Genomic DNA, 22,970 nt, shown 5'->3' with positions numbered 1-22,970 from the left:
GGCTCCAGGGTGGCAGCAGCACACACCGGGACCAGGGCAGGCTGCCGGTCCTGGCCCCGCTCCGCTCCGAGAAGCAGCTAGAACCATGTCCCTGCAGCCCATGGGAGAGGGGGATGCAGGGCTCCGCATGTTGCTTGCCTCGCCTCCAGGTACCTCCTCCGAAGTTCCCATTGGCCATGGTTCCCCATTCCCGACCAATGGGAGCTGCGGGGGGTGGTGCCTGGAAGCCAGGGCAACACACAGACAGAGCCCTCTGATTCTCTTCCCCCTACCCCACGGTCACAGGGACATGATGCCAGTCGCTTCAGGGAGCAGCGTGGAGCTCAAGGGATGGCAATCCTGCGGCTGTAGTTTGCCCACCCCTGGCCTGGAGGTAGGCCAGCGGGGCAGGCGCGAGCCGCAGGAAATAGCCCCGCAGGCCATATGTTTGAGACCCCTGATCTAAAACAGAATCACAGAATGTCATGGTTAGAAGGGACCACAGAAGGTCATGTAGTCCAACCCCCTGATCAAAGCGAGACCAATCCCCAACTAAATTATTCCAGCTAAGGCTTCATCAAGCCTCACCTTAAAAACCTCTAAGGAAAGAGATTCCACCACCTCCCTAGGTAACCCATTCCAGTGCTTCACCACCCTCCTAGTGAAAAAGTTTTTCCTAATATCCAACCTAAACCTCCCCCACTGCAATACCAACATTAAGCTCAACGGTCCACTCAGAACAACTCCTAGTCCTTTTCACTGGGAAGAGAGTCTTCCAGATACAAAACACATAAGGATCTTCCAGAATCTCCTCACTGCCTACACCCATGTCTGTCTTCCCTAAAGCTAACCATTCCCCCTGTTAGTTTAGGAAGGCCTAAAGGCTTCACATCCCCACCCAGAAGTCTGAGTCTGCTCCCCTGTGAATAGTTGCCTGACAGCTGCCCCTGCCTCTGGACTAGGATTGCCAACCCACCGGGACTGACCTGGAGTCTCCAGGAATTGAAGGTTTTAATTAAAGATTAGATTATGTTAATCGAAGAAACCTCCAGAAATACGTCCAACTAAAATTGACAACCTTACTCTGGACAGGTGACTGTTTACAATCCTTCTGAGCACTGGGAAAACAAGTCTTGTAACTTGGTTGGCACCTGGAAGTAGAATCTTCCCAGCTAATAGCTCAGACATTGTCTGTCAAGGACCCCCAACATGTTTAGTGGGAAGTTATTTATCTGGAGCTATTATGTTGCCTTCCAAACAGCCCTGCTGCTCAACTAAACCAATGTATGCATATAGTAAACATCCCAATAATCCAATACAGCCACACATTTACTATCTCATAACCAGCTCACATACAATGTTAATAAATTATTACAGATCAGCCCCATATCCTTCACATTTCCAGTCAATGCGACTTAAGCACACGTGCATGCTGGAAAGAAGCTGTTTTGTCTTTTCCAAGCAGGCATTCCAGATTTCATGGTTTACTGTAACAAAGCAGTCATCTCTGCTCACATACATACCTGAGCATGCTTTAATTGTTATCAGAACAAACAACTGGAAAGTTGAAAACATTTCACAAAAGTGGTAGTCATAGAAGTAAATTTAAATAAGGGAAAGAACAAATGAAGAATATATTTTCAAGGCAACCTTTGCACTGAGAGGCTTATAGGTGTCCAGTACTATGTGTTTTTCTTGAAACAGAAGCACTTGTGAAATTATAGAACGAAGATTACTAGGAAGAAATTTACATATTTGGCACACCCAGTCAAAGGTACTCACATAGAAATTTCAAGTGAATGAAACAATCAGTTTGAAGGACAACCGGGGAGAAACGAGCTGATTCGTGCCTGATCTGGTTCACTTGGTAAAGGCCCATGTTGTATACAAAATAAGCAGTCCAGAAGAGTTTCTTCAAAGCTACACTTGTTACTCAAAATCTTCAGCGTGCAGTGGTATGTGAGTTTTACATGAAGAATACTATCATCCACAATATTTACAGTATGCTAGTGAGTGGCAGCTTAAAAACTTAAGCAATGATGGATTTTAAAACATCTTTGAAAACAAGCCAAAATATTTCTCCTACCTTCAGTGAAGCTGCCTGTAAGAGTGATTACCACAAACACTTTTCCCTCGGGCTCCAGATCCACCTGAAAAAGATTGGGAGACGGGGGAGAAATTATGCTTCAAAATAAAGTCTTCTCTCCACATGTTAAATTAATCCAATACTTGGCAAACATTTAATGTTATGTAAATTATGCTTCTTTAGTCCCGATTTTCAGAAATATTGAGCACCCTCAATTCCAATTGCTCACCTCTGTGGGGGGGGGGGGAAATCAGGTTCCTAATTCTTTAACAATCCAGTGTCTTGAACAGTTTCATTCTTGCATTAAAATATGAGAGTGAAATAATCAATATAATCTAATATTATAATAATTTGTCAGGCACGTACAGTGGTAGTAAGCCACCAGGTTACTTGGACAGAATGGAACCTACAAGGTATATCGCTGTTAGTCTGGTGAATTAAAAAAGTTTGTTCATTTACTCCCCTATTATTTCATATTGTGCTTGTTTTAGAGTCACTGGAAAAACATCAGTGCTGTGTATAACATAAGCCCTCATCTGTGCCTGATCCACAGAAGTTAGGAGTCTCTTACCCCAGCCACACAAGGCATGTTGTCCTTTAACTCAAGCTATTGATGGCCACATGAAATAGTTCTGGAGGTCCCAGGTTCAGCCTCTGATGATGACCAAGTTGAAGCCCATTACCTTCCCATTGAAGGAGCCAAGAAATTTTTATTTTGAAAATTGCTTGTAAGTTCACCTCATTTATTGCAGCCTTGCAAAGAATTACTGAAGTTCAAGTCAGCCTGCCACATGGTGTCTATAAAAGAGTCTTGCTAATTTTATCCTTGCTAATTTAAAGACAAGCTTCACACCACATGTGTATTGATAATCTTTGCAGAAGAAAAATTCTGAAAATAGAGCTCCCAGGAGGAATGACTAAGAACAATAAATTTCCAGCTGTCTTTGTGCTCGTCTTAACTTGTTTTAGATAGGAAAAAATGATTTAACAAGCCACTAAAGCCACCGTTAGATAACAAAGTTTAACACCTACGACCGACATGTTTTAAATAATCAGGTTCTTAATTCTTTAACAAACTTTGCTGTGCAAATGTAGGTGGGACTGATATACAGTCTAGTAGAACAATGCGTTTTCAGGGGTTGGGTCCAGACTGTGAGACCAAATCCCACAGGATTTTAAAAGTATCCCAAAACCCACCACTTCTGCTCCAAGTAGGGTGACCAGATGTCCCGATTTTATAGAGACAGTCTAGATATTTGGGGCTTTTTCTTATATAGGCTTCTATTACTCCCCACCCCTGTACCGATTTTTCACACTTGCTCTCTGGTCACCCTAGTTCCAAGTGTCAAATGCATATTTTCAACTTTGCTTTCTTTCACTAACAAACACAATGTACACCAGCCAATAAAGAAAATCTGCACAAAACCTTCCCCCGGGGGGTTGGGGGGGGGGAAGAAGGGGAAGAAAGAGAGAGAGAGAAGAAGAAGTGACACATCACTTGAGGCATGCTTGTAAAGTGCTCAGATACCATAGTGATGGTCATGCTGTAATAGCCTGAATAGAAGACAGAATAGTATGGTTGTTTTCAAACTGCGGTCTGAGGACCACTGGTGGGTGGTCTGGAGGACAATTGCTAGTGGTTCACAGAACTCTGGATGAACATGTGGTGCTAGGTACTACTACTTATTTCCTGCTCCTGAACTGCAATAAAATGCAGCTTAAAAATAGGTTCCACTTGCATTTAACAGTTGCTGTAGGCACTATGTAAGTGCTGCACGATCATGAACGGTAGGAGAGGTGGTCCACACAATTGTAAATGGGAGGAGATGTGTTTGATAAGTCAGGCTCTATACTGAGTTGTGTTGTTAATATTAATTAGTACTTTCTGTTAGCACTATCCAAGAAACTGTGCATCACCACTCCCAGGGAGGCTAATCACAGCTGGACTAAGAAAAGCAAGGAGCAAATGATATTCTGAAAGGGACAGTAAAATGCACCATTCTCACACCTCTCTCATTCCCCAGATCTTGGCACCAGTATAGAGAAATAATCAATACTTTTAAAATTCTCACTCAGAAGTGCAAGCAGGTGAATATGAGACACCACAAAGGAGGAAAAGAGCAAAGTAAGGGTGAAAGAAAGGATGGGAGCTAGCATACAATGGTTATTTATACAGTCCAATAGCGGTTCATTGTGCTTTACTGACTAAAAGAATGACAGGTACATGCTTACAAGGAATAAAAGACAAGGAAACTCATTGTTTCCTGACAATAGTTTAACCAGAGTTGCTTAGGAATTTTCTACTGAAGGGTTTTTTGGATAGAAAATGTGTCATTTATGCTAAATCCCACCCCACCCCACCCCACACCCTCACTTGGGAAAATCTAAGCTAAATGTGTCATTTTGACTCAACATTAATCGATGCATCTTCCTTAGCTGCCACAGTGTTTCATGTGCCTCCATTCTCTCCTATGAGATCAGCACACTGGCCGGACTATGCCTCCCATGATGTCACGTTCCCTGTGGACCGAAATTCCAATCTGACTGGGTTTCTATGCACTCTTTCAACTGTCCTAAATTGTTCTTTTAAAATAAATAAAACTGAGTTATCGGCCTTTGGTCAAGCTTCAAGATAAAATGAAGAATTTATCCACAGAATATGAGCTAATTAGGTCTTCAAATGTAAAATCAAATATGTAAAATCTGTCACTATGCATTGTTTTTCTGCTAATTTCATTAGGTGAAGATGCCTCAGGCTTTCACTTCCACATCCAAGAAGAGGAACATTCCCTGTTTCTTTTCTTGAAATTTAATAGTAGAACACAGGACAAATGCTACAGGCCTTAGTCTTTCCGCTGGAGTCCTGCCCAAGTACAGACTGCAGGATTTAGCCCTATATATTTATATTTGATAGACCTTACATAGTACCTTGATACAGAACAAAAGCACCAAACATGGAGTTTGGAACATCTTCTGCATGGGCTTTTTGTGGTTTTGCACTCCGCTTTAAATATGGTTTGTGTGTCCAAGGTACTACGCAGCTTTACAAGATTGACACTATCACTCATTTTAAAGATACAGCAGGAGACTGTCTACCACATCTAAGAGCCCCAAAACTTCTCTCCATTCTAAGGTTGAAGGATATTCAAATCCAGTAAAAGGATTTTGCAGCCATGGTCATAGAATGTCCCTGTTCTCCTCCCCCCCGCCCCCCCCGCCCCCGGTCAAGAACCCGGAATGTGGAAGGGCCTGGCTGTAATTGAGACTCTCTCGTGGCACATTCTGGTGGGTTCTGGAAATATATAATGTTCATCCCTTTATATAGTTCTTAAATTATTTTTGCAGCAGCACCACAAGGCCCCAATGCAGAGTGCCAGGCACTGTATACCAGAGATATGCTCTAGTGCAACCCCACGCCATGGGCCTAGATGCAGGAATTGCTGGATGTAATCTGTGGCCTGTGTTATGCAGGAGACCCAACCAGATGATCCTAATGGTCTCTGCTGGCCTTAAAATACATGGGACTTCAAGTTTCATTAAAGAAATTGTTACAGTGAAATGATATGATTAAAAATGTCAGATTGTCTATAATAGTATGGATTTTTGACCTGCAATGCTATCTTTTAAAGGTGACCTTTGACAAAATGGTGAAGAATCCCATATAACATTCATCATTTGAACCAAATCAGAGGTACGTGGAAAGAGGTGAAAACAAACTGTAAACTTTAACCAGGGGAAGTAATAGAGGAAAATAGAGTGTTAACAAACATCTCCATCTCCAGCACGACATTCCAAGGAGTCTGCATGAGACCTGACATGGACAGACAAGCTGCCCCGTCATAGCAGCTCAAATCTCATGGGATACTCTTGCTTGTCTCCTAGAACTGTACTCTCTAGGATGAGGCATGCTTGGGAGAAGACTAATGCCTATGGAATCTGCTCGCTGAGGCTCCAATCCAGAAAGGCACATAATTAATTTTAAATACATGAACAGCCACACTGAAGTCATCCCATTTAAGTCAATCAGTCTATTCATGTGCTTAACTCTGCACAAGTAAGGCTTTTGCTACTGTCTCACATTACTTTCTCATAAACAAACTACATAAATATAGCCTAGAGATGAACCTACTATAAGGTGGGTGCACAACTGGTTGGAAAACTGTATTCAAAGCATAGTTATCCATGGTTCACAGTCAAGCTGGAACTGCATATCGAGTGGGACACCATAAAAATCTGTCCTGGGTCTGGTTCTATTCAGTATCTTCATAAATGATTTGGATAATGGCAAAGAGGGTGATGTGACAAAGTGGGAATGTTCTTGATGTGTTATGTGAATGCTGAGTGGGGAGTATTGACGTGGGAAGGTTGCAGAGGAGTTGTGCTGGGATGGCCTGCCTTGGGGAAGGGAGCATACCTGAGAACCCAGGAGGGGGGTTGAAGGCCAGGTGACACCTCTGCCCGGGAAACTGGACAAAGGCTGGGGGAGGCTGAGTGAGAGGCTAGAGGGAGTTTCAGTTTTGGAACTGGCTGGGAAATGGAAAGGGGAGGCCCGATGGGGCTTGGGCTCCCCAACAGGGCTGTGGCCTCCCTGGGGGCCCCAGATGGACCCAACTAAAGGGGGTCCTGTTGTCTGTACCAGCAAGACCTGTTTTGGACTGTGTTCTTGTCTTCTAAATAAACCTCTGTTTTACTGACTGGCTAAGAGTCACGTCTGACTGCAAAGTACACTTATACATTCTGTGGACAATACCAAGTTAGGAGGTGTAGCAAGCGCTTTGGAGGACAGGATTAGAATTCAGAATGATCTTGACAAAGTGGAAAAATAGTCTGAAATAAACAGGATGGAATTCAGTAAGGACAAACAACAAGTACTACACTAAGGAAAGAATAATCAATTGCACAAATACAAAATGAGAAAGGGAGGAGTCCTGCAGAAAAAGATCTGGGGATTATAGCGGATCACAAACTAAATATGAGTCAACAATGTAATACTGCTGCAAAAAAAGCGAACATTATTCTGGGATATATTAGCAGGAGTGTTATAACCAAGACATGAGAACTAATTCTTCCACTCTACACAGCACTCATAAAGCCTCCAGATCTGGGCACCACATTTCGGGAAAGATGTGGACAAACACAAGAAAGTCCAGAAGACAGCAACAAAAATGATTAGATGCCTGGAAAACATGACCTACTGAAAAAACTAGGTTTATTTATTCTGGAGAAGAGAAGACCGAGGGGAGGCATGATAACAGTTTTCAAGTACACATTATTATTAAGAGGAGCATAGGATAGGAAGCATTGGGCTTAAATTTCAGCAAGGGAGATTTAGGTTAGACATTAGTAACTGTAAGAGTAGTTTAGCACTGAAACAAATTACCTAGGCAGGACGTGGAATCTCCGTCATTGGAGGTCTTTAAGAACAGTTAAACAAAACACCTGTCAGGGATGGTCTAGATCTAGATAATATTGAGTCCTGCCTCAGTGCAGGGGACTGGACTAGATGATATGTTGTGGTCCCTTCCAGTCCTACATTTCTATGATTCCATATGTACATGCCTTCCTCGAGGTAGGCCCTAGAGCTTAAATCTGGTAATTTTCAGCACATGGTAAAAGGCGTTCCCTAAGAACTGTACTAGGAAGTTTTACTACTTTAATTATATTCAGCATGGCTGCAGTTATAGCAGTATAAAAGCGCTTATAATGTTATAGCTTATTTCAGTTCGGGAAGCAACGTAAACTGTATCAGTATAAGACACCTTTATACACGTATAACTGCACCTACCATAGGGCTTATAGTGGTATAACTGTATCAGTTAAAAAAATCATATCCCTTATCAATGTAAATTTTACCTATGTAACTATTCTAATGTAGACCAGGCTCTCATTTAATTCTTCACCATCACAGCTTGATGCAAGGCATGTACATAATATGGACAAGGGGCAATATAGAAACTGCACTTTGCCTCACCTCCTGGAACCCATAAACGGTTTCAATAAAATGGGGGAAGAGTTTAGGGGAAATAAATTGTCACACTCTGGGAATGTAGTTACAGAATCTTCCCTTTCTAGTGTTTCCAGTCCCTTGTCTCGAGTAAAAACGCTCACATACAAGATGCATAAATCTTAATTAATCTAAAAAAACCCCCACAACATAAGGCATGTGCATGGTAGCGATATTTTTTAAGATGATCTTGAATCACATGCCCCCTGGCCTATTAAAGGATAAGGAAGCATTGCTCAAGAAGGATTTTCAAGGGTGCTTTACACTTATGACACCGTGCTGTGATGAAGGCAGGAAATCATTGCATTCAGATTACTGTGAGCTCCCATACAAACAAGAGTGTTAGAGGCTACATCTAGAAAATTTTACAGCCTGATATTACAGGTATTATGAAGGCAAGGGTAAACTGAGAGCACAAGCAGCTTAGGTAACATATTCTGAGCAGTCTACAACATTCTACTGGACTTCCCCACCCCCACTCTATTTACCAGACCCAGGAATGTGCCTTTTTCATCCAACAGAAGTTCTGGTAGAATTTTGTCAGTCACTAAAGAACTATACACATACATTGTTTATGTGCATTTTTGATTATAAGACTTTTTCCACAGTGTTCTATTATTAAATAATATGACTTGAGCACTTCAAAAGGGAGCAGCTGATATGGGGCAGTCCCTCGAGCCATGGAAGGTGTCACCACATCCGCAAATGCTTGGTTACAGAGCATACCAGGCCAGGACTATGTGCAGGCAAGACTCCCATGACTTCAATACCAGTTGTAATGACTGGATCCTAAGTCTGTAACTACAACACCGGTGCCGATATAAAGGCAAATGCCATCTATATACCAAGTTTGCGTCTCATGTTCTCTTTCTTTTCATCCCAAAGTTAATTGTAGCTGCTTAAATTGTATTTTTATGGAAAAGGAGGAAACAAAAGTTACAGTTTTATCACTTTAGAAATTATTAAAAGTGAGAGCAGATCAGATTAATCAGATTCTTTTGGGAAGGTGGAGCTGATACAGATTTCTCTCCACAAGTGACTTCCAGGAAGCACAGGGAAGCACAAAAATATAATCAGGGGGTTGGATGAAACGCGTATGGCGAACCCTGTATAATTTGTCGAAGAGATGAGCAAGAATAGGAAAAAAAATAGGAAACGTAGAGTAGTGGTAGTCGGAGACTCTCTGCTGAGGGGGATGGAGGCGCCCATCTGTCACCCTGACATTTCATCTCAGGAGGTATGCTGCCTGCCGGGGGCCCGTATCCGAAATGTTACCGAGGCATTGTCGAGGATTATCCGGCCTTCTGGCCACTACCCCATGCTACTCATCCATGTGGGCACAAATGATACTGCAAGGTGTGACGCTGAGCGGATCAAGAGTGACTACAGGGCTCTGGGAGTACGGGTGAAGGGGTTTGGAGCGCAGGTGGTATTCTCTTCAATTCTTCCTGTCAAAGGGAGGGGCCCGGGCAGAGACAGATGCATCATGGTAGTGAATGCCCGGCTGCAAAGATGGTGTCGCCAGGAGGGCTTTGGCTTCCTCGACCATGGGATGCTATTCAAGGAAGGACTGCTACGCAGAGATGGCATTCACCTTTCGAGGAAGGGAAAGACCGTATTTGCACACAGACTGGCTAACCTAGTGAGGAGGGCTTTAAACTAGGTTTGACGGGGACAGGTGAGCAAAGCCCACAAGCCCTAAGTGGGGAACATGAAGACCTGGGAGATGAGTTGGAAACAAGAGGGAGCATGGGCTATAATGGCAGAGAGAAAGGAGGGTCAAGGCAAAACTGAGAGGCAAGATCAAACCAGTATCTTAGATGCCTATACACAAATGTGAGAAGTATGGGTAATAAGCAGGAAGAACAGGAAGTGCTAATAAATAAGTATAATTATGACATTGTTGGCATCACTGAAACTTGGTGGGATAATACACGATTGGAATGTTGGTGTGGATGGGTATAGTTTGCTCAGGAAGAAAAAGGGAGGAGGTGTTGTCTTATATATTAAAAACGTACACACTTGGACTGAGGTGGAGATGGACATAGGAGACGGAAGTGTTGAGAGTCTCTGGGTTAGGATAAAAGGGGTAAAAAACAAGGGTGATGATGTGCTAGGAGTCTACTACAGGCCACCTAACCAGGTGGAAGAGGTGAATGAGGCTTTTTTTAAACAACTAACAAAATCATCCAAAGACCAAGATTTGGTGGTGATGGGGGACTTCAACTATCCAGATATATGTTGGGAAAATAACACCGCAGGGCACAGACTATTCAATAAGTTCCTGGACTGCATTGCAGACAACTTTTTATTTCAGAAGGTTGAAAAAGCTACTGGGGGGGAAGCTGTTCTAGAAAATGTGGCAAAAGACCACCTTGGCTTAACCACAAGATCTTGCATGACCTACAAAATAAAAAGGAGTCATATAAAAAATGGAAACTAGGTCAGATTACAAAGGATGAATATAGGCAAACAACACAGGAATGCAGGGGCAAGATTAGAAAGGCAAAGGCACAAAATGAGCTCAAACTAGCTATGGGAATAAAGGGAAACAAGATGATTTTTTATCAATACATTAGAAGCAAGAGGAAGACCAAGGACAGGGTAGGCCCACTGCTCAGTGAGGAGGGAGAAACAGTAACAGGAAACTTGGAAATGGCAGAGATGCTTAATGACTTCTTTGTTTCAGTTTTCACTGAGAAGTCTGAAGGAATGTCTAACAAAGTGAATGCTTATGGGAACGGGGTAGGTTTAGAAGATAAAATTTAAAAAAAGCAAGTTAAAAATCACTTAGAAAAGTTAGATGCCTGCAAGTCACCAGGGCATGATGAAATGCATCCTAGAATACTCAAGGAGTTAATAGAGGAGGTATTTGAGCCTCTAGCTATTATCTTTGGAAAGTCATGGGAGATGGGAGAGATTCCAGAAGACTGGAAAAGGGCAAATATAGTGCCCATCCATAAAAAGGGAAATAAAAAGAACCTAGGAAACTACAGACCAGTTAGTTTAACTTCTGTGCCAGGGAAGATAATGGAGCAAGTAACTAAAGAAATCATCTGCAAACACTTGGAAGGTGGTAAGGTGATAGGGAATAGCCAGCATGGATTTGTAAAGAACAAATCGTGTCAAACCAATCTGATAGCTTTCTTTGATAGGATAACGAGTCTTGCAGATAAGGGAAAAGCGGTGGATGTGGTATACCTAGACTTCAGTAAGGCATTTGATACGGTCTCTCATGATATCCTTATCAATAAACTAGGCAAATACAATTTAGATGAGGCTACTATAAGGTGGATGCATAACTGGCCGGATAATGGTATTCACAGAGTAGTTATTAATGGCTCCCAATCCTGCTGGAAAGGTATAACAAGTGGCGTTCCGCAGGGGTCTATTCTGGGACCGGCTCTGTTCAATATCTTCATCAACGATTTAGATGTTGGCATAGAAAGTACGCTTATTAAGTTTGTAAACGATACCAAACTGAAAGGGATTGCAACTGCTTTGGAGGACAGGGTCAAAATTCAAAATGATCTGGACAAATTGGAGAAATGGTCTGAGGTAAACCAGATGAAGTTCAATAAAGACAAATGCAAAGTGCTCCACTTAGGAAGGAACAATCAGTTTCACACATACAGAATGGGAAGAGACTGTCTAGGAAGGAGTATGGCAGAAAGAGATCTAGGGGTCATAGTGGACCACAAGCTAAGTATGAGTCAACAGTGTGATACTGTTGCAAAAAAAAGCAAACGTGATTCTGGGATGCATTAACAGGTGTGTTGTAAACAAGACACGAGAAGTCATTCTTCCGCTTTACTCTGCGCTGGTTAGGCCTCAACTGGAGTATTGTGTCCAGTTCTGGGCACTGCATTTCAAGAAAGATGTGGAGAAATTGGAGAGAGTCCAGAGAAGAGCAACAAGAATGATTAAAGGTCTTGAGAACATGACCTATGAAGGAAGGCTAAAAGAATTGGGTTTGTTTAGTTTGGAAAAGAGAAGACTGAGAGGGGACCTGATATCAGTTTTCAGGTATCTAAAAGGGTATCATCAGGAGGAGGGAGAAAACTTGTTCACCTTAGCCTCTAATGATAGAACAAGAAGCAATGGGCTTAAACTGCAGCAAGGCAGTTTTAGGTTGCACATTAGGAAAAAGTTCCTAACTGTCAGGGTAGTTAAACACTGGAATAAATTGCCTAGGGAGGTTGTGGAATCTCCATCTCTGGAGATATTTAAGAGTAGGTTAGATAAATGTCTATCAGGGATGGTCTAGACAGTATTTGGTCCTGCCATGAGGGCAGGGGACTGGACCCGATGACCTCTCGAGGTCCCTTCCAGTCCTAGAGTCTATGAATCTATAAGAGATATTTGGAGTGAGGAGCATTATTTAGGGTGAAACAAGAGGGTGTAGGTAGGAGAAGTGAAGTGACAGTCAGAAAGAGAGCATTCAGGCTGAATAGCAGAGAAATTTCACTGACAGCAAGATCACTGGGCTACAGAATAGTTTCCATAGGGAAGTAGTGGGACAATGCTTGGAACATTTAAAATTAGAGTGGAAAATGGACAAACGGAATAATCCTGAATTGGCACAACTACAAAAATAAAGAGTCTTAATTTTCTCATTCCATTATACTGATTTCCTATGCTCAGCTGTGTGTGCCTCACAATATTAAGTATACAATACAAACCAAACTCATGGCATGCAATATGACTGCCTGCATGATAACGTCATATTATTTACTCATGTGCGTAACATAATACTTGCTCACGTAATACTAAACAGTAAACCCATCTGGCCACATTGTAATCTTCAATCCACTCCTTCCTCAAATTGTTGTGGGCAGGGGAGAGGGAGGGGTTTTTTTTGTTTGTTTTTGTTTTTTGGCAGAGTGTCCAGAAAGTTAACAAACCTGGACCCTGACAGACTGGTAGGGTGGTGAATGCCCATCAGCCTATTATTAGCTGACTTATCGGACTTTTCCATCTCGAGTATCTATGATGGAGATTACAAAGCCTATGCCACTTTACAAAATGAGAACGGGATAACGCCAGGTAATCTGGCCAAACTAACCCTGTATGAAAATAGGTGCAATACAGTACTTCAGCCCTGATTCAAAATGCACTTAAACACCTGTTCTAACTTGGTGGAACTTAAAGTTGAACACGTGCTTGAGTGCTTTGCTGAATCATAGCCTTGAAGGTACTGCGTGTGCTGCTGTTGAGAACCCTAAGGCCTGTCTTGTTTAGCTATGGTGTCAATTCACTCCCATAATATAATATATTGCTTTGATAGTAAAAGCACTATATAAAACTAAATAGGGCTTTATACTCTATTCCGTAACTAGAGCTACTCGCACAAGGCCCAACCTTGAAAGGTGCTAAGTGCCCTTAGTTCCAAATGACTTCAGTGGGAGATAAAGGTGTTCAGCACCCCACAGGATCAGGCCCCAAATTACTATTTTACCCATTACCTCCAGGTGAACCTGGAGACAGGCATCACTCAGATCCATATTAAAATCTTTATACTGAAAATCAGACAGACGTTATTAACGCCTCTCCTCCTAAGTCTGAGTTTAGAAGTCAATTAATATAAGGAAGCAGAGAGACCGAAACGAAGGATTCTTCAGTCATAGACCTTCATGTACAAAATAGAAACTAGTCAGGTATGAATCATCAGAGATAGAGGCTCAGAAAACAATCTCCAAGGAGGAAAATCTCTCAGGCAACACATCAACACCCATCTGAAGCATCCACTAAACCTGAAGAGCAGGTACTGCCAGTCAGCTTCCGAGACAGAACTTGGCATTCTTCCATGAATATTTCACCATGGCTGAGAAAAGAAGGAAGAAGAGAAAACCTAGAGGGATCCCTTAATTTACATTATCTGCCTGCCAGTTTCTGTCTAAATCTGAGAACAGTGTGAGTAAACAGAACTTCTGGAATACAAAGGAAGAATGTTCAATAGTCTTTATGCCACAAATACAAATTCCTGCAGAAATGAGATTCAATGAACAGGGACAACTCCCTGACTTTTACCCTAGCACAATGTTTCCCAAATGGCGGGTCTTTCCCAGGAAAGATGAGTTTCAGGCCCGGTACAAAGAGGAGACCAGGGGAAGGGACAAGAGGAGGGTTGGAGAGCAAGATACTCACTCCGCAGCAGTTGCTCCTGTCTCACTGGACAGCTCCTTGCTCAGGGTGTTGCGACCTGGCGCACAGTGTCATAGCACCATTCAGGTTTGGCCTGGCTGTCCCTCCATCATGACACATCTAGATTACTCATTCTTTTCTCACTATGTATTTCAAGGACTGACAGAACCGCACGCACCATGAAGCATCTGAGATTGAATTCTCTGAACTGTCATATGGCAGACATGGAATTTCTAATGTCAAAGTACTTCAGTAAGCTGAAACTGTTTATTTGCCAGAAAAAGGGTATGTAATTAGCAGTTATGCCAACAGTCTTACAAAAATGGAATAATTTGCTGCTTTCCCTTCCACAACTGGTAGTGTAACCCAATGGTAAGGCCCTTCTTTTTCAGTTTTTGTTCCGAGCTGGGTGGCTGTTTTTTTATTAATTTCTGGGGGTTTATTTAAAAGTTTTAAAGACGGGGGGAGAGGGAGAAACAAAACTAAAAAGCACTAGGTAAGGGGGTGCAGTGCCCAATACTTTATGGGGATGGAAAACACCACTGAGCAAGTGAAGAAGCCTGCAGCAATTGGGCAGCCTTGGCTGCCAGGATGCAGCTCCCTGCCCTTCTCACTCTCCCATTGCAGAGAAGCAGCAAATGGGGCCATGCTGAAGGGCCATGGTCAGAAGAGGAGGGAAAGCTACAGACTGTGAGTACTGACATACACCCCCTCTTAGACAGAGACCCCTTTGGACTCTGCTGGCCCTTCAGCAAAGCCTTGTCTGCTTCCCTTGCAAAAAATTCTTGGGTCCCAAAAAAGCCAAAAATGTGGGTGGAAAAAAAAATAAATGGGTAAAACCCAAATATTGGGTTCAAAAAAAGCAGATGGGGAGGGGATTTTTCATGGTAAAAAAAAATCATTAGATGTCGATAGCAAAGGGCCTTAGCCATTGGTCAGTACATGTTACATTCTCCCTCCGTGATCAATCTATCTACATAGACTGTGTCTGTTATAGCCCCAGCTAAAAAGCCAGCATTCTTCAGTTCAGGCTGTAGCTACTCCTGGTTCAGTCCCCAGAGTGATGACAAAACTGTGGCCCTCATAAAGGACATTATGAAATCAGGATTCAAAAAATGTTTACTCCCTTCCGAGTTTAGTTATGGTCAAAGCTTGCCATGGATATAAAATATCTTAAATTACCCATTTCATTACCATCTGCATAGCATTGTAAAGTTAATGGAATTTCCCCCCCCCCATTCATATTGGTGGGAATTTAGTCTTTTCAATAACTCCTATAACCAGTCATTCCAGCCATTGTTCTAATATCTTATCTTCATTCTGATGTACGTTCCAGGATGGGTACTTAAAATCTTACAAAATTACAGGCTATAGGCCAACCATAAATAGAATTGTTAGAACAATCAAACATAGCTAACCCCAACCACTAACCTGAAGTCTTTAGTCCGTTTTACTCAAGAAAAAGCTTACTGACTTCAATGGGACCTTTGCCCAGGTAAGGTTTTATGATTTCTGGTAAAATCATTCTATACGCATGAAACACTTGTTGATAAACCTACTTGATGGGAATATAAACCAAAACTATGAAGATGGTATTTTCAAAAGTATTGCCTTAATTCTACTCCCATTTAAATCAATGGGAGTTTCACCACTAACTTCAGTCGGAGTGGGTTACGCCAATGCTGACTGCTTTTGCAAAACCACACCTCTAATGCAATGCAAACCCCAGAATAAAGAACCTCGTTTATAATTCCTTGTGACTGGTCTTTTGTTTCTGTAGCAGAATGCCCTATTGTGGTTTAATAGAAGAATCTGATTTAGGTACTCTGCAAATATAAACTACACAGGGAGTGTACATGAAAAAAAAAAAATCAATACCCAGTGTCCCTTTCTTTGGGGACTATTGTCCACTTATTCCTGAACTGATTAAATCAAAATAGAAAAACTAATCAAAACCCAAACTACAGTCTTACTGTAGAGCTATTGTGCGCATATATTCTTATCACCACAGTATCTAAGTTTATCCTCACAACATCCATGTTAGGTAGGGAAATACCATTTTACAAATGGGGAATTGAGGTAGAAAGACAGACCTACCCAAGAGCACACAGGAGTTAGCTGGAGAACAGGGGCTTGCACCCAGGTCTCATGGCCCTCAGCTAGTGCCCTAGCTCCTGAACCATCTTTTGTCATCAAGGATGAGACTGTTTTGGGGAGACCACCTTTCCGTATCTGGAGCATGCTGTATATGAATCACTGGGTTAGTGGAAAAAAAAAAAAAAGGCCAAGAAGAAATGCAACAAGGGTCCAGACTTTCACAAGAGCTCAGCACCCACAAACAGGGTCAAATTTTCAAAGGAGTGCATGAAGTTGGGTGCAGAGCAATTTTGAAAATCTGCCCCAAACCATCATATTGGGAGCTGCAGAAAGAGTTTTGAAAATCCAGCCCTTATTTAGGTGCATAAAGGGGAGCAGAGCTCTTTTGAAAATCTGGTCCTGGATCTCTTAGCTCTCTCAAGTTAATAGTGTTTTTCTGATTTCACGGTAAGGGCATGTTGGTGAGAAGTGTTAGATGGACACACGCACTTGCTGCTGTTGTGCCATCAATAACCTTTTAAGCACTATGCAGGGTGGGAGTTTTACCACAGAATTCTGTGTGATTGCCTGGGTTCAGTCACGCTACTTAATGAGTGTGACTTCCTGCCCTATGTGGCTACTGCATTCAGGCAGCACAGCGTTACACCGCTGTGGGAAACATTTCTTACACCATTCGGAAACAGCAATGTTCAGTTTTCAGCTAATAGGACATTTAGCTCTCCCTCACACTTTATATTTGACAGAAGAATGCAGACGAGCCTAACATACTATTGACTCAAATTATCCCCTGCTTTGGAAAATCCCACAGGAGGGGGCTCTGAGAGAAGAGGGCTGCATATAATGGAGGTTTTAACCATCTTTGCACCTGTAACTGTGAAGACATCATCTAATTGAAAGTTATTTTAACACTCCGCTGCCTCTTTTTTTACCCAGGTGATTAGTCAAAGTACAGGGTTTTAGGGATATTCCAGCTGGAAGTAGAAATTGATGAAGTCTGGCATTTTCTTTGATGCAATCTTGTGTATTTACAAGAATATGCAAAGTCTTGTGTCTCAATGCAGAAGGAACCAAGAATTTGCTCTTCAGCTTCTTCCAGGACCACACTGTGCTTACAGGCTTCTGCTTGCCTCTTCCTCTCACTCTGCTCTTGCCTGTTCTGTTTTTGTACGAACACTCTTCCCATAAGCACTCGCACATATATATACACGTGCCCCACCATACATACACATGCCCCACCTAAAACAATACTCAGCCCAAAGTTCCTGGGCGGGTTCACACATCCCTTTTATCTTAACTATAAACATAAGCCCCTATGTTAATTGAAGGGTGAGTTCACACCAGTCAATCTCAATGACGTTTTAACTCAACCTATAACAAGGTTCCACCAAGCACATAACAATACATTAGCCATCAATGGCTCCCAGGGGCCATTATAGCAGCCAGGTGCAGAGCCTAATTATACTCCCAAACATCTTACACTACACTACAGCTGGAGGGTGGCATATCACGTGCTACTGTGGTTCTAAGTCATTGCAGGGGAAATCTTCAGTGGACAGAATGGTTGGGATAAGGCTGCTTTGCGTTACTGGTGAATCAGATCATGGGAATTTGGTGACTATGCAGGGAAATGGAGCTAAATCCACACACAACTTTTCACATTAGAACTCATTTTGTTATGAGAGAGAGCTCATCAAACACCACTGTGCATATTCCACCACTGAACATGTGGTTATCTCCTGCTCTTTTCAAATAGGGATCATGAGATCGTTAAAACTTCCAAATGAGTGAAAATTGAGAAAGCCACAGGACCACGGAATTGAAGTTTTGCAAATCCATTTTCAGATATTCATGTACACTGTTACCACAAAGAAACCCCAAAACATCCCATAACTGTTGCCATGTGTATGTGATCACCCAGTTTGCATGTGCAATCACAGTAAATGTGCATGCAAAACAACTGCATACGCCATTGAACACACACATCTGAAAGTAGGCCCAGAGTATTTGTTCTCATGACAGACCTTCCAGGGGCTTTGATAAAGGAAGACTCAATATGAGTCTATGAGTCTATGATTTCTCCTGCAGACAGTGGTGGTTAGTCAAGAAGGGAGACTCAACTCTTAACAAGAGAAAGACATGAATATACAATGGGGTGTGCAGCTGTTGAAAGCTCACCTCATTAAAAAGACTTACACCCACTTCCTCGCTCTCTTCCCCCTTTCTCCCTCCCCCTCAAGAGGTTTAGAATGTATCTCGATTAACTCAGGATACAGCGGCAGAAAACCCAGGAAATTGCTATATTCGCTATTTCCAATGAAAAACTAAATAAATTAAAAAAATAATTAAAAGAAAATACAGGCAACTGGCATGTGGGCAGACTTTCCAGAACAGAAACAATTGAAATACCACAAGAAAAAAGTACGTTTGTGGTGTTTCTCAGTACTAAAACAGCACTGCAAAGCCTGTGCCAGACTCTTTTGTGGAAGGAAGTGCATGGGTTTGTGGATGAATTTTGGGTTTAGGGCTACCCAGAATTCTCAGATACAGCTCATCCCAAATAAAGGTCTACTTTCCTCCAGGGCCCCATTGGAGGTGTGACCCTTTGACTTTCTGTCTGGGAAGAAACAGAAAGCTTGTTCATTTGGCTCCAGAGGAAACTGCAGAAATAAATGGAGAAAGAAGGACACAAGTGCTAGGAGGAGCAGCAGCAGTAACAGGTTCTTGGCCTTGAGGCACTCTCCTTTGGCTTGAATTGAGTTTTAATAGCACATCTGAACAAATCTAGGAGTCATTCACAACTTTAAAGCTTACACTGAGCAACGAGGACTGTATTAAGATCTAAGGGTCTTCTGTACAAGACATTGTTTCTATAGGGTTGGACATCTTGTGCCGGCTAGCTACACGGCCACCGCCATTGCTACCCATGGATTAATAGCAATGAAAGACTGGAGAAATAATACCTTGATGTCTACCTCTTTACCTCTGGTGAATGTAACTCAGGGGATTATGGAGTCCTAGGATATTTGCAGATGTTTACATCTTGAATAAAACAAACATTTCTATTGTGATCCTACTTAATTTCCTTGGGTACTAAGTACTTTTTGTGGCTTTGTTCTTGGATACAAAATTCTGGAAGACAATTATGGCAATGTGATTCTATGGTAATGACAATTATGGTACCAGGATTATGGTATAATCTTAAATTTGTTGGAATTTCTTTTTATACAAATCTCTGTTAGCGCTCAGAAATAGCCTCTATAGCGGTTTTTAATCAGCCATTGCATTTAATTCACTTTGATCTATTGCTGCCATTCCATGTTTGTCCAGTAGTTTTTCTTCTGTTGGGAAAATAAACATTCACTAAATACAGCAACAAACATGTAAGCCTCATGAATTCTCTAGATTTGGTCACCCAAATTGTTAATGCCACAGGGAGAAAGATGAAAGGTCTCCCTTTAAGCTAATGAGGTGATACTGAGACCTGACTGGCTTTTGCCAAGCCCAGCATCATCATCTTAATTATAGCAAAAATTAAGGTTACCATGGTATATCACAGTTTACTGAAAAAGTGAAATTATTTATAGTGTTTTATACCTACAGTGATTGGCACAGAAAAAAAAAACCCAAAGACAGACATCTCTAAGCACTTTTATCTTGCAGGAAGGAAACTGGGGGCTACATGACGTGGAAACTAAAATGCAACATTTTAAAACAGTGCAAAAAGTACTGCTGCTCCGTTTAAAAAAGTGTCTGGTGGATTTAATTTCCCCAAATATTAGCAGAATATTAGAGTTATTACATGAGCTACCAGTACTATATTCCAAATTGTATTTCTTGGATGGCAACTATTCAGTTCGTATATGTGCAGAGACCATGAATTCCAGCTATGATCATCACTTGCCTAGGCTATGCTTCCAGACCCAGTGTGTTGTAATAAAATCTACCTCCGATATTGTGCTTTTCAGCCACAGCTCTCAAAGTGCAGCACATATTGTTACAAATCTCACTACCTCAATTTTACAGATAGGGAAACTGAAGCAAAGAGATCTGCTTAAGGTCATCCAGCAGGCAAGCTGGTGGCAGACAGAGGAACAGAACCTAGGTCTCTTGAGACCCAAGACAGTACCCTATCTGACAAACCACAGTGCCTTACAATTGCAAGGGTTTGCAATATCAATGAATAGAATACACTTTTTGATTCCATAGAATCCCCCAAAGCCTGTGAGGCAAAATCGCTCTTTCCTCCTGGAAAAAAAAGCAAACCTCTCTCTTTCTAATCATTACAAAATGCTGCTCTAGTTGAATTATCTGAAAATCTGTCACAGTTGCAATCCTCTGGGGTTAGGGTCTGATTTTGTGTACAAATTAATAGTTTGCTTATTATTGGCAAAAGTGGGGATTTCACATGATGGAGGAGAGGCACATAGGCCTATGTATTCAGAAACTGTCTACAACATTGCATATGCAACTCAGACCTGCGGCTGCACCCATTTAAAAGCCTAACTATATTATTAAAACCACCCCTCAGCTAGCTAAAAGGAAGCAATCAATTGCTATCTTTATCAGATGCTGGATTAATGTCTAGCTGACAATACGGGCTATGACGACATGGAGAGGTCTAATCATTTGTGCTCATGTGATTCTTGGCAGGTCATGGATTAATTACATTCTTTCTCTACTGCCAGTTTTCTGGCATTTGACTATATTACGGGATAGTCTGTATTTTGACTCCTCGTCCTTATACTATATCTTTAAGTTGCACTATGGTATCTCCTTGATAGTCCTCAAGAACATATTGTTAAAGCTGTAGCAATTTTTGTTCATCTCGCCTCTTAGACAAAGTGTTTCCAAAGATGGAGTACCAAGGAGTGTACTTCCCCAGCATTCTTGTGGGTATTATGTTTGTTCCTACTCTATAGATCTAATGCCTACAGATGTTGCCTCTCATTTGGGGTCCTAATCACATTAGGCATGGCTCTAGGAGACACAGCTAAGTCTTTATTCAGTAACCAGAATGTAGAATAGGATTCAATTAACAACATCCATGATCTCCATTGTGCCATGTACAGAAATATGCTATTTCTAGTCTACTCAATTTCTGTCCTACTTTCTTTATTTTTAAAAAGTTAAATCAGTGAAATAGTTGTAAGAGAGTGACACCTAAAAAAGATATTCTACATGGAAAACTTTAAATAATGACATTAAGCTCCATATTTCTGTAGCAAAGATTAGTTTTAAAACATTCCTGGAACCTCAAAAGTTAAGATGTACAATAAGAAACTACTGTCAAGGCCCTCAGGCAATTTTTAGTACCATTAACTCTGGGATCATGGTTATGTACTCAAGGAAAAACAAAAGAGATGATCTCATTGTGCCTTTGCAAACTAATAGTCACAGTTACCACTCTAGTGGCTGTGTTCAAATGAGAAGGGCCTAAAGAGGGCCTCCAGACTTCTGCAGGTCTGCTAGTGTACGTGAGCCTGATGTTCAACCTCCATTTGCAAAATGAGATACGACTGGTGTTAGTAATGAAAGCCCCTAGCCATAGGGCATATGTCTACACTGCAATTAAAAATCTGCTGCTGGCCCGTGCCAACTGCCTAGGGCTTGTGGGATTTGGGCTAAGAAGCTGTTTAACTGCAATGTAGATGTTCAGGCTCGGGCTCTGGGACACTGAGAGGGACCCCATAATTTTACATGTATAATTGGGATGTTTTCCAATATGCATTACTTTGCATTTATCAACACTGAATTTCACCTGCCATTTTGTTGCCCAGTCACCTAGTTTTGTGAGATCCCTCTGTAAGTCCAAAGCAGACTGAGAAGAGTTAACATACACTGATGCTACTGAAGGATGTAAGGTTGTTACTGCTCATCACATTCCCACGTGAACCCAGGCATTGCCAAACTGTGGAGTGGCCTGCAAAGTTCCAAGTGCAGCAGCCAATGCTCTCCTCTTTGATATGAAACTTTTGTCTGTGACAGAAGTTGCAGCATGCAAAGCTCCACCTTGATCCCAGTGGAAGATGGGTAGCGTTCATTGCCAAGCCTCCATACTTCAGAGGAAAACTGTCATATGCTCTGCTTAACAGAGCTGGTGCCTGCTGCATCGTCAAAGCAGCTCAGAGTTCGTCTTGGTGTCAATCCTTTATTTGATAAAAACACATTTTTTTACCCACAGCCTCCTAAACATTAGCTAGTAGAATAAGTATAAATTACACCCTGGAAGGAACGCTTCCCAATCTGGATGTCACTACCGTCATGTCCTTTACACCGTAATTCTGTCTCTTTCCTGCAGAGTGGGCACAGCTCTTTCAGAGGTGCAATTTCCTACTGTGGGGTTTTCATGTCATGATTTTTTTTAAACCTCTAAATGCCAATTTAGAGTTATAGCTATAGAGACCTCATTACCAGAGGAGACAAGCCTCTAGAGTACATTTTCATAAATCTTCTTTTAAAGGAAGATGTTTGACTAACCTTACATTGCTTTAAGATTCACTGAGTGCTGTAACATACAGCCTATAAGCAAGATTAGATCCAGCCCTGTAAGAGGCATGTCAGATCATCCTCTTAAAGACACTGAAAAAATAAATGGAAATGGTATTGCTCCTTTGGCATCTCATATATGATATAGCCATATGAAAGTCCTTAAGAACAGAA

At 41.8% G+C, this 22,970-nt stretch overlaps 1 protein-coding gene across 1 annotated transcript in view; it reads right to left on the bottom strand.

Moving 5' to 3' along the window:
• The window catches only part of PRKCH (protein kinase C eta), a 170,338-nt gene that overhangs the window by 134,090 nt on the left and 13,278 nt on the right, over positions 1-22,970 (bottom strand). The window contains exon 2 of the mRNA XM_030558528.1: positions 2,066-2,129. Coding sequence (XP_030414388.1) covers positions 2,066-2,129 — 64 coding nt within the window. The remainder of the gene's footprint in view (positions 1-2,065; positions 2,130-22,970) is intronic.

The sequence above is a fragment of the Gopherus evgoodei genome, chromosome 4, assembly GCF_007399415.2.
Source record: "Gopherus evgoodei ecotype Sinaloan lineage chromosome 4, rGopEvg1_v1.p, whole genome shotgun sequence".
Taxonomy (NCBI): domain Eukaryota; kingdom Metazoa; phylum Chordata; order Testudines; family Testudinidae; genus Gopherus; species Gopherus evgoodei.
This window is presented reverse-complemented; position numbering and strand designations above follow the sequence as displayed.